The sequence below is a fragment of the Rhineura floridana genome, chromosome 2, assembly GCF_030035675.1.
Source record: "Rhineura floridana isolate rRhiFlo1 chromosome 2, rRhiFlo1.hap2, whole genome shotgun sequence".
Taxonomy (NCBI): domain Eukaryota; kingdom Metazoa; phylum Chordata; class Lepidosauria; order Squamata; family Rhineuridae; genus Rhineura; species Rhineura floridana.
The window spans coordinates 113267560-113280248 of record NC_084481.1 but is presented as its reverse complement, the minus strand read 5'-3'; the positions used below and the strand labels follow the sequence as shown (position 1 = coordinate 113280248).

Below are 12689 nucleotides of genomic sequence, written 5' to 3'. Positions count from 1 at the left end.
GGGAGAGAATTCCAAAGGGTAGGTGCCACTACACTAAATGTCCGTTTCCTATGTTGTGCAGAACAGACCTCTTGATAAGATGGTATCTGCAGGAGGCCCTCACCTGCAGAGCACAGTGATGGACTGGGTATATAAGGGATAAGACAGTCTTTCAGGTATCCTGTTCCCAAGTTGTATAGGGCTTTGTACACCAAAACTAGAACCTTGAACTAGCCCGATAGCCAGTGCAATTGTTTCAGCAGCAGGGTGACATGTTGGTGATACCCTGCCCCACTGAGCAGTCTTGCTGCCATGTTTTGCACCAGCTGCAGCTTCTGGACCAATCTCAAGGGTAGCCCCACACAGAGGCATTACAGTAATCCAGTCTGGAGGTTACCAGTGCATGGACAACAGTGGTCAGGCTATCTCAGTCCAGAAACGGCCTAGCTACTGAGGTCACCTGGGCCTCTCTAGTGACAAAGATGGATACAGGAGCACTCCCAGACTACAGACCTGCTCTTTCAGAGGGAGTACAACCCCATCCAAAGCAGGCAACTGACCAATTAGCCAATCTCAGGAACCACCAACCCACAGCATCTCCATCTTGCTAGGATTTAGACTCAGTATACTGGCCCTCATCCAGCCCACCACTGATTCCAGCCAGAGGTCCAGGGCTTGCATGGCCTCACCCCATTCAGATGTTACAGAGAAATAGAGCTGGGCATCGTCAGCGTACTGCTGACATCTCGCCCCAAATCTCCCGATGATCACTCCCAAAGGCTTCATGTAGATATTAAATAGCATGGGGGACAAGATGGTACCCTGCAGCACCCCACAGCACAACTGCCAGGGGGCTGAAAGACAATCACCCAATGCTATTGTCTGAAAACGACCTTGGAGATAGGATTGAAACCACTCTAAAACAGTGCCTCCAATACCCATCTCACCAAGTTGGCCCAGAAGGATACCATGGTCAATGGTATCAAAAGCCACTGAGAGATCAAGTAAGAGTAACAGGGTTGCACTCCCCCTGTCCTTCTCCCGATAAAGGTCATCCATCAGGGCGACCAAGGCCAATTCAGTCTCATAACCAGGCCTGAACCCAGACTGGAATGGGTCAAGATAATCTGTTTCATCCAACAGCACTTTCAATTGCTGCGCCACAACCCTCTCAATCATCTTCCCTAAGAAGGGGGTACTTGTGACCGGTTGGTAATTGTTGCAAACCAATGCATCCAAGGTGGGCTTTTTCAGCAGTAGTTGGATCACCACCTCTTTCAGGGAAGCTGGAACCACTCCCTCCCGCAACAATGCGTTGACCACACCCTGGATCCACTCAGTCAACCCCCCCTCAGCAAACTTTAATAAGCCAAGAAGGGCAAGGGTCGAGAGGGCATGTTGCTGGCTGCATCATCGCAAGCACCATGTCCATGTCATCAGGCCGCATCAACTGAAACCATTTCCAAGTCGTTGCAGCAGACGTTGCACTGGACATCTCACTGGGGGCTACGGTAGATGCAGATGGGGCATCAAGATTGCTACAGAGGCGAGCAACTTTACCCTCAAAGTGCCTTGAAAACAATTCACAGTGGGCCTGCAAAGGGTCTAAAACTCAATTTCTTGGAGTTGATGTCAACCGACCCCTGACAATACAGAAAAGCTCCGGACGGCTACTTGAGGGTGCAATGGTGGCAGAGAAGTGGGCCTTCTTCACTGCCCTCACCGCTACACAGTAGGCACGGTTATGATGTTTTACTCGTGCCTGATCAGCCTCACAGCATGCCTTTCGCCACGTGCGCTCTAGCCATTGTCCAGCCTGTTTCATTGCCCTTAGCTCACTGGTGTACCAAGGTGCAAACCAGGCTCCACAATGCCAAAGACAGTGCTTGGGGGCAACTGTGTCAAGACGCCAATGCACCTCGCTGTTCCACAGCGTGACAAGGGCTTCAACAGGGTCACCTGCTCTATCTACTGGGAACTCCCCCAGGGCATTCAGGAATCAAGTGGATTCCATTAGTCTCCAGAGGCAGACCATCTTAATCTGTCCACCACCCCTGCAGGGGAGGATCAGAGCCTAAGCCTAAACTTCACCAGGAAGTGGTCTGACTGTGACAATGGGGTGACATCCCCCCATCTCGAGACCACCCCTTCCTCCATGTGTAGCAAAAACCAAATTGAGGGTGTGCCCTGCCCTATGTGTCAGGCCAGTGACAACTTGAGACAGCCCCATGGTTGTCATGGAGGCCATGAAATCCCGAGCCAGAACACTAGAGGCAGCCACAGCATGGACATTGAAATCACCCAGCACTATCATTCTGGGCTCCTCCAATACCACAGCCGAGATAACCTCCACCAGCTCAGTCAGAGAAGCTGCCAGACAGCAGTGTGCATGGTACACCAGCAGCAACCCTAGTTTACTGTGTCCTTGGCCCAACACCAGGTGCAGGACCTCACAGCCAGCTCCAAGACAGAGTGGTTTCCTGGTGACAGAGATGGAAGTTCTGTAGACCACAGCAACTCCTCCCCCATCCCTGCAGCCTGTGCTGGTGCTGCACCAAGTATCCAGGTGGACAAAGTTGGGTTAGATCAACTCCTCCAAGCTCACCCACCCAGGTCTTGGTAATACACACCAAATCAGCATCTTCATCCACAATCAAGTCATGGATGAGAGTGGTCTTATTATGTACCGATCTGGCTTTAAACAACAACACACACAGGCCAGTGGGTACATCAGATGAGCAATGAGGAACCCATCCATGAGAGGAGTGGCAGCAAGGAACAAGGTACAGGTAGCCTTGCCTTCGCCTTCTATGGTAATTCACCACCTCCCTATGGCTATACTTTCCTCTACCCGTGATCACTGAAATTGGGGTGGCATCACCCACGTTCCTCCTTACTAAGACTCCTAAACACCAGATATAGACCCAACAAGAGCCCAACTGCCAATTGGGCCACACTGATGGGGTGTAGATGCAATAGCTAACTAAATACATAAAAATAAGAGACAAAAAAACCCCAGTTAATCTCATCCCTTATTTTGGAGATCAACTCCAGATTGCTCCCAATATCAATATGACCTTAATTCACATCAAGCATATCAGCTCAAGGGGAAAGTACCAGTATGAACATTTTTTTAGTTTGACTCTAGGAGCCAAAGCAGTGGAGTCGTCCGATTCCAATATTTGCATAATCTAATCACATTACCTGGCAGTCCATGCATGAAGATCGAGGGAACCCTGGAAAGAAAGAGCAGTGGGACGCTAGTGGCCATAGACAGGAGCAAGAAGCACAGCGATCCAGCCATATATGAGACGGTCAAGGCAGCCTTGGCTCCAAACTGGTCAGCAAACCTGGCATAGAAATGGTGTAGCATATTCAGGAACAGAACTGGTGGCTAAATTATAAAACAGAACCCCACCAAGCTGCACAATTTGTTCTGGCCGTGCAGGATATACACAGAACCTACAGCATGTTGGCCTTTCAAAAGGACTAATGAGTAGGGCTGTCCTTAAAGGTGTGTAGGGCCGGTGCAAATCACATGGTGTGGGTCCTCATAAGAACATAAGAACATAAGAAGAGTCTGCTGGATCAGGCCAGTGGCCCATCTAGTCCAGCATCCTGTTCTCACAGTGGCCAACCACTGTCCTTCATCTCTCCCCTGCCTCTCCTGCCCCGCCTCCTCCTCATGGTAACAGTAGCAGCAGTGCCCCTTCCTCCCCCCTCCCCCTGCCTTACTTTTTATGACGATGATGATTGTTGCTGTAGCAGCAGTAGCTGCCACCTCTCCCTCCTCAGGGCTTACTTTTTTTGTTTTTGCTCCTGCTTTAGTGGCTGCATCACCAGAGGGGCCCTCTGTCTCCACCTTTTCCTTCTCTGTCTTGCTTTAGGAAGGGAGAAGGCAGAGAGTATTGCTGGGTGGGCAGGAGATGGCAGGGCCAGCCAGGCAGGGAAGCTGCTGGGTGTGGCCACTGGGCACAGGGAGGCACAATCCTCCCCGCAAAGCATTGGAGAGGTCACCCCTGTTCTCTCTCACACACAACACAAACCAGGGATGGCTCTGCCTATAAGCATCAATCAAAGGTACAGCGTCAGTTCTATATGCATGCAAACATGACACCTGTAGGTCACATCCACACCATACATTTAAAGCACATGGCTTCTCCCAAAGAATCCTGGGAACTGTAGCTTGTTAAGGGTGCTCGGAATATAACTCTGTGAGGGGTAAACTACGGTTCCCAGGATTCTTTGGGGGAAGCCATTACTGTTAGTGGTATAAGTATTATTTATTTATTTATTTTATTACATTTTTAGACCGCCCTATAGCAATAAGCTCCCAGGGCGGTGTACAGCATAATAAAACAGGTTAAAATACAAGTGGATGTAAATACAATACACAATAAAACATAATTAAAAATTTTCAATTTTAAATTCAAATTTTAAAATTTTTAAAATGCCTGGGTGAAGAGGTAGGTCTTTACCTGGCGCCGAAAAGATAACAAAGAAGGCGCCAGGCGTATCTCATCAGGGAGGGCGTTCCATAGTTCGGGGGCCACCACTGAGAAGGCCCTAGCTCTAGTTATCGTTCTCCGTGCCTCCCTATGGGTTGGGACATGGAGAAGGGCCTTCGACGTCGAGCGCAGCGACCGGGTAGGTACATAGCGGGAGAGGCGTTCCGCCAGGTATTGCGGTCCGATGCCGTTAAGGGCTTTATAGGTAAGAACCAACACTTTGAATCTGGCCCGGAAACATATTGGTAGCCAGTGCAGCTGGGCCAGGACAGGTGTTATATGATCAATTTTTTTTGTCCCAGTAAGAACTCTGGCCGCAGCATTCTGCACCAGCTGAAGTTTCCGAACCGTCTTCAGAGGTAACCCTACGTAGAGTGCATTACAGTAGTCCAATCTAGAGGTTACCAGAGCATGGATAACTGTGGCAAGGTTCTCCCTATCCAGATAGGGTCGTAGTTGGGCTACCAGCCAAAGCTGGTAGAACGCATTCCGTGCCACCGAGGCTACTTGAGCCTCCAGTGACAGGAGCGGATCTAATAAGACCCCCAAACTATGGACCTGCTCCTTTAGGGGGAGTGTAACCCCATCTAGGGCAGGTCGGACATCAACCATCTGGGCAGAGAGCCCCCCCACCAACAGCATCTCAGTCTTGTCAGGATTGAGTCTCAGTTTATTAGCTCTCATCCAGTCCATTATCGCGGCCAGGCAGTGGTTTAGTACATTAACAGCCTCACCTGAAGAAGATGAAAAGGAGAAGTAGAGCTGTGTATCATCAGCATATTGCTGGAAACGCACTCCAAATCTCCTAATGACCTCGCCCAGCGGCTTCATATAGATATTAAAGAGCATGGGGGACAGAACTGAACCCTGTGGGACCCCATATTGGAGTATCCAGGGACTCAAGTAATGCTCCACAAGCACCAACTTCTGGAGACGATTCTCGAGGTAGGAGCACAGCCACCGCCAAGCAGTGCCTCCAACTCCTAAGTCCGCAAGACGTCCCAGAAGGATACCATGGTCGATGGTATCAAAAGCCGCTGAGAGATCAAGGAGAACCAACAGAGTTACACTCCCTCTGTCTTTCTCCCGACAGAGGTCATCATACAGGGCGACCAAGGCTGTTTCTGTACCAAACCCCGGCCGAAAGCCCGATTGACATGGATCCAGATAATCAGTTTCATCCAAGAGAGCCTGGAGCTGGTGAGCGACCACACGCTCTAAAACCTTGCCCAGGAACGGAACATTTGCTACCGGTCTATAGTTGTCAAGATTTTCAGGGTCCAAGGAGGGTTTCTTTAGGAGCGGTCTCACCACCGCCTGTTTCAGGCAGGGTGGTACCACTCCCTCTCGTAAAGAGGCATTGATCACCTCCTTGGCCCATCCGGCTGTTCCATTCCTGCTAGCTTTTATTAGCCATGAGGGGCAAGGATCCAGAGCAGAAGTGGTCACCCGCACCTGTCCAAGCACCTTGTCCACGTCCTCGAGCTGAACCGACTGAAATTCATCCAATAAAACAGGACAGGACTGTGCTCCGGACACCTCATTAGGCTCAACTGCTACAATATTGGAGTCAAGGTCCCGGCAGATGTTTGTGATCTTATCTTGGAAGTGTCTCGCAAACTCATTACAGCGGGCTATTGATGGTATTATTGCGTTCTGAGGACCAGAGTGTAAAAGTCCCCGAACAACCTTATAAAGTTCCGCTGGGCGGTTAGAAGATGACTGAATGGAGGCAGCAAAGTACTGCTTCTTCGCTGCCCTCACCGCCTTCACATAGAGCTTGGTAGAGTGCAAGACCACAGCCGTCGGGAGTTCGTCTCCATTTGCACTCAAGCCATCTCCTTTCTTGCTTCATCACTCTTAGCTCCGGGGTAAACCACGGAGCCAATTGAGCTCTGCAGAGGAGAGGGCGCACCGGGACGATCGTGTCAACTGCTTTCAATGTATGCTTTCAATGTATGGTGTGGATGTGACCTTAGGAAACAATGTGGAATTCTAAGTTGCCAAATGTACTTCTCTTTTGCAAATGAAGTCCCACCCAGGGGGCAACAGGCCAAGGCCTTCCTTTTATTTTTATTCTGCCTGCTGCAACACTCGCTTGGAAACAAAAACAGTTGCTGGTGAAAAGGATGGGGGAGAAATTCGATTCAGTTTGCATTTAAAGCCTGATTTATCAAATTCGTACTTTCTGAAACAACATGAGAACCAAAATACAGCCATCTTTCAAAATTCACACTTATCAGAAATTTGCAATGCCATTCTCCACACAAGCAATGTTTACAAAAATGCATATATTAGTGGAAAGTGTGCACAAAATGAATATACTGGTGAAAATAACATATAAAAACACATTATATGACAAGAAATGGCTTGCAAAAACACATTGTTGTTCTTGTTATGTGCCTTCAAGTCGATTACGACTTAGGGAGACCCTGTGAATCAGTGACCTCCAAACCACCCTGTTCAGATTTTATAAGTTCAGGTCTGTAGCTTCATTTATGGAATCAATTCATCTCTTGCTTGGTCTTCCTCTTTTTCTACTCCCTGCTGTTTTTCCCAGCATTATTGACTTTTCTAGTGAATCATGTCTTCTCATGATGTGTCCAAAGTATGATAACCTCCGTTTCATCATTTTAGCTTCTAGTGTCCACAAAAATGCATATTAGATGAAATTTGCAATAAAATGTTGAAGAATATGCAGGAGGAATTTTAAAAAAAGAAAAATAGCAAATTGCTGCAGAAATGTGGAGAATCAGATTTAAGATGAGAAAAGTGATAAATGGAGAGAACCAAAATAGACAGATCCTTCCATCCTAGTGGTGAGTGGAAGCACAAAAGAACAAGTTAGGCTTTCTTAGAAAGTTCCACAGATGTATTGTATGGGTTCTCTTGTACTTCATTTTAGGCTAGCAAAATGAATACTCCATTGGCATAAAAAACCCCAACAAAAACAAATATTTTTTCCTTGGAATTAAAAGTGTTCCTGTTTAAACCTAGGAAGCAGTAAAAAAGGGGGGGATCAGATAATTTGGTCTTGTTCTTCCCATTTTGTATTTCAGATAGATAGGGATCCATGGCAAGCGACCCTAATGAGAAAAGGAGTCCAAGATGGGTGGGAGTTTCTAAAAGCACAATGGCAAGCAATTCCAACAAGGAAAAAAGGGGGGAAACAGCAGAAGAAGCCAATGTGGCTTCACAAAAAGCTTAAGAGATGACCTGAAAACAAAAAAGGACATATACAGGAAGTGGAAAGAAGGCCAGGCCGCAAAGGAAGAGTACAGACAGGTATCATGGAATTGCAGGGATGGCGTCAGGAAGGCTAAAGCTGAGAATGAGCTGAGGCTAGTGAGGGATACTAAAAGCAACAAAAAAGCTTTCTTCAGGTATGTCCACAGTAAAAGACAGAGAAAAGAAATGGTGGCACAGCTACTCAATGAGGATGGCAAAATGATAACAGATGACAAAGAAAAGGCAGAAGTGCTCAATTCCTACTTTGTCTCAGTCTTCTCCCAAAAAAGGGTCTATGACCTTCCTGGGAAACATGAAGTAGAAGGGGCAAGATTGGAGCTTGAGATTGATAGACAAATGGTCAAGGAATACCTAATCACTTTGAATGAGTTCAAATCGGCAGGGCCCAATAAACTGCATCCTAGAGTATTGAAGGAACTGGCTGAAGAACTCTCAGAACTGCTGTCTATTATCTTTGCGAAATCATGGAGGACTGGTGAAGTGCTGGATGACTGGAGGAGAGCTAATGTTGTCCCTATGTTCAAAAAGGCAAGAAGGAGGAACTGGGGAACTACAGACAAGTCAGCCTAACAACAATCCCTGGAAAAACTCTGGAGCAGATTCAGAGCTTGGAAGATTACTTTTAAAAAGTAATAAATTACAGTTACAATTACTTGGCCCAAAAAAAGTAGTAAGTACCGTTACAATTACAATTGCTCTGAAAGTAACTGATTACTTTACTTTTTCTCAAAAGTAATCACTACAATTACATTTCAGTTACTTTTTTTAAAAAACTCCTACAAGGTGCTGGCCTTGGCTGCTGCACATCTAAGTAGCCTAAAACAATATTAAAAATAAACACACACACACAGGGGGTAGTAGAATAAAAAATTTTATCCATAAGATTAACATAATGGCATAACAGAATCTCACATCCCCCCAAGCAATGAAGATACCCCAACTCTTGAAATCAAATTTTACACTTGAAATGCTTTTATAATATGTTTCTGTTATGTCTCAAAAGAACAAGATGCTCAAAGAGCATGTCAGACAAGGAATGTCTTTTTACAGTCATTACGTTGCCACCAGTACTGAACAGGCGTTCTACTGTGGCGCTTGAAGGCATGCCTGTGTTGTGCTGCAAAAAACACCGCAGCACACGTGGAAAGCCATGGAGTGATGACACTTCTCTGCTGGGAGACCTCAGGTACCTCACCAGTTCCTCCTCAGCAGTGTCCACTGCTGACTTCTTGCCCTGAGGCAGAAAGTTAAAGAAGTCATCTCCTTCCTGGTCTTTATCTGAAGACTGATCACTGTCCTCATTAAGTACACCCATCTTTATTTCAGCTTTCAACAAGGCTTCCATTGTGTATCTAAGAAAGAGAGAGGATATGTTAACACATATATGTTAGGAAACCCCCATCTGCACTTGATTTCCTGATGGTTGTCATGTCCCCTGGTTCAGGGTCCAGCCTGAGCCTATGGATGATGACATGGAAGGTAGGAAGGTGACCAAGTCACCACACTCATGGGGCAGCACAGCAGACCCTTAAGGATTACCTGCAGCAACCCAAGGTTGTGATGAGGAGCCCCAGGAAGAAAAGGCCCAGCCCCTGCCTACCACCTTAAGCCCTCTGATGCCTCCCTTGAGACAACATTTCCCTTGGAGTAATCCACCCAAAGGGCTTCCCTAATGTTCTTACTTGTTGGTATGGGTGGCGGCCTGACACGATTCCAGCCAATCTAGTTTGAAGCGAGGGTGTAGGCAGGCTGCCAGAAGAAGCCTCTTGTCCTCCCAGATAGCTGCAAACCGCTTTCTTAGGGCTTCGCGCACACCTCTCAGCAGCTGAAAACAGTATGTGTACCTCTCAGGTTTGTTTTCCAGTCCTTCTAACTTGCGGTCCAGATTGCAGAGCGTTGGTAGCAAATACCTCATGAACAAGCCGTTCTCCTGTTGCAGGATATCTAGGGACTGGGCTAGTGGCTCCATAATCTCTGTGTATTCCTGTACCACTTCAATCTCAGCAGCTGTGATCCTGGACAAGGAGCAGCGGTCCATTATGGCGTGCATTTTTAGTGGCACAGTTGACAGGAGCTCATGTAGTTGCTTCAACGCATCAAAGGTGGAATTCCACCTGGTCTTATTCGGTACCTTCAGATACACACCACATTGCGCATGGATATACTCAGCAATCTGTGCTGACTGGTTCTGCTTGGACCACAACTTGCTGCACTTTCCCATCAAGGAACGAAACTGTTTCTTGAAAGGACCAAGAAGACTACTTTTGGAGGACTCAGAAAGCATGGCCTCTATGTCTTGTGTTGCCACAAGGTTGAGGGTGTGGCTAGCACATCTCTGGTGTGGTGGTAAAACAAAATCCTCTCCTGAGTCTGCAGCTTCTTCCTCTGCCTCAGGTCCTGTGTCCAGGATCTCACAGATAGGCACAAACTCCACCTCAGCCTCCTCCTCCTCCTGGTTATCACCATCATCGTCACTGGTGCCTGCAGCTTCCACTGGTTCTTTGGCCATGAAAACTCTGAACGCTTTCACAAAGTTGGAGCCATTGTCTGTAGTAGTGCACATAACTTTGTTGTGGATCCTGTACTGCACATGTACATCATGCAGTGCTTTTGAAAGGACATCGTATGTATGGCGCCCCTTCAGACGCTTACAAGCCAAGGCCCCGAGCTCACGTTTCAGGGTAGTTGGGTTGATCCAGTGGGCTGTTACCCCAAAGTAACTCTTCTTGTCATTGGTCCAACAATCTGCAGTGGTTGCTATATATGCCACAGCACCCATTCGGTTTGCAAGAGTTTCTCTCATGTGGCATGCTCTCTTCTCAATTCTGGCTCTCAGAGTCTTGGCACATATGATGGTGAGATCCACAGTTTGATCCACTGTTTGTCCACAGTCTGAAGTGGTAATGTCTCCTCTACAATGAAATCAATGATTCTCCTGTCGAGATTGCTCTGGGTGACAGGCTCCCTGCCAGATCCCCACCTCTCAAGGGTTGTCTGCTGCTGCTTCAGCATTTTGGGAGGAGGGGTGTCATGCATTGGTTCAGGAAGGCCACGTCTCCTTGCCTTTATTGCTTCTTCAATTGCTCTCAGCTTCTCAGGGTGTGCCCTCTGAGGAAGAAGAACAAAGCATGAATCCAAGAAAAAATGGAAGAGGCACTTCAGAATTTAAACATAAATAGACAATGGACACTCTTTGAGGACCAGCATGACAAAGGCTTACCTCAAAATGTTTCTTCACATTGGATGAGGAGGAAACAGCTGATCTCAGATTTTTGATCCTTGGAAGGCAGTAATTGCATCGTACAACAACATTTTTCCCACTCTGGCTCACAAATGTACAAGCTTTCTCAAAGCCAAACCATGGTACTTGCTGTTCTGCAGATGTGGCTGTGGGCAACTGGCACTGCTTCATGCCCTCCTCCTCCTCGTGCACAGGGCCTCCTTTCTGAACCTCACTTTCTAGTTTTGCCTCCTCAGGATCAACAAGCTGTGACTCAAGTGGCCGCACTAACTGACTGCTGCTCTCAGCAGCAAAACCTGCAACGTTCTGTAATAAACAAGAGATAATGCTCCTATGTGGGTGAACTTCAGCTGTGATGTGCCCCCATCTCTTCCCCATGCTGCAAGATCCCCCAGTCAGAGTGGAAGTAAGCAGGTCGATAGCACAATTAAAAGAGATCCTATTTGCATCATTTTTGCTCACTGAATAATCCTGCCTGGGCCAGTCTAACCTACTATCTCACAGGGTTGTTGTGAGAACAAAATGAGACTAGGGTTCAAATCCCCACATAGCCATGAAGCTCACTGGGTGACCTTGGGCCAGTCACTGCCTCTCAGCCTCATGAAAACCCTATTCATAGGGTCACCATAAGTTGGAATCAACTTGAAGGCGGTACATATATTTTTTATTTTGAATATGATGATTATAATAATAAATATGCAGCATTTCAAATTAATTCTGTATGAGAAGCATTCCATGCCAAGCTTGGAAAACCAAGGATGAGGAATAAAATGTAGACAAAAATACTTTTGACAAAATGCCGTTTATCTTTTATATCTGTATCTATAATTAGCAATACAGCTGAATGATGTATGTAAAGTATTTTTTCTTTCCCTTTTCTTTTTTATTAATATTTTAGTACTACTGCTAAAGTTCTGATGAAAGAATAAAACATTCATTAGCCAAATTCAAATGATTAGAATAATAAATTCCACTGAAGTTGGAGTTTTTGCCATAGAAAATGAAAAAAACATATAACCTATGATAGCCCAGTAGACAATCAGAACTAATATAAAACCATATTGCTTCTCATTTGCAAATCTTGCAAGATCTAAGGTAACTCTAGATCATGTGAGTTCAGGTGATGCATGTTATGTACATTTGTATAGATATTAGCAGAGATTGTCAACAGTCTATCTCTCTCTGGGACTGGGAATCTCTCTCTTTCTCACAGAACATGAGTTTGAGAGCTGGGGGACTGAGAGGAGGAGCTGCAAGGACCCTACTTCTCACCTCATCTGTGCCAAGAACAAAAAAATCAGCCTTAAGCCATTTATTATACGCCTAATGATTATTATTATTATTATTATTATTATTATTATTACTGAGACAGTTTTTGTCCCACATACAATTCAGTCTTGTGATTAAACAGGGCAAAAATACAAATAAAAACAAAGATGGAGTTCAAATAAATATACAATAAAAAGCTAGCCGGCATTTTAAAAGGCAGGAGTGCTCTGTCTGGATAAATACAGCACACAGGTATGCATGGGAACAGGGGGGAGAGTTCAAAAAGGGGGGGGAAGGAAGAGAAGTAGGCCAGAGCTTGGAAAAGTTACTTTTTTGAACTACAGCTCCCATCAGCCTAATCCAGTGGCCATGTTGCCTAGGGTTGATGGGAGTTGTAGTTCAAAAAAGTAACTTTTCCAAGGTCTGAGTAGGCCGAAGTTTCG

The 12689-nt window shown here is 46.3% G+C and overlaps 1 protein-coding gene across 2 annotated transcripts in view; it reads right to left on the bottom strand.

Annotated features, from left to right (window-relative positions):
• The window catches only part of SLC22A18 (solute carrier family 22 member 18), a 144599-nt gene that overhangs the window by 117069 nt on the left and 14841 nt on the right, over positions 1 to 12689 (bottom strand). For both annotated transcript variants that reach the window (XM_061610169.1, XM_061610170.1), the window contains exon 3: positions 3184 to 3329. In XM_061610169.1, coding sequence (XP_061466153.1) covers positions 3184 to 3329 — 146 coding nt within the window. The remainder of the gene's footprint in view (positions 1 to 3183; positions 3330 to 12689) is intronic.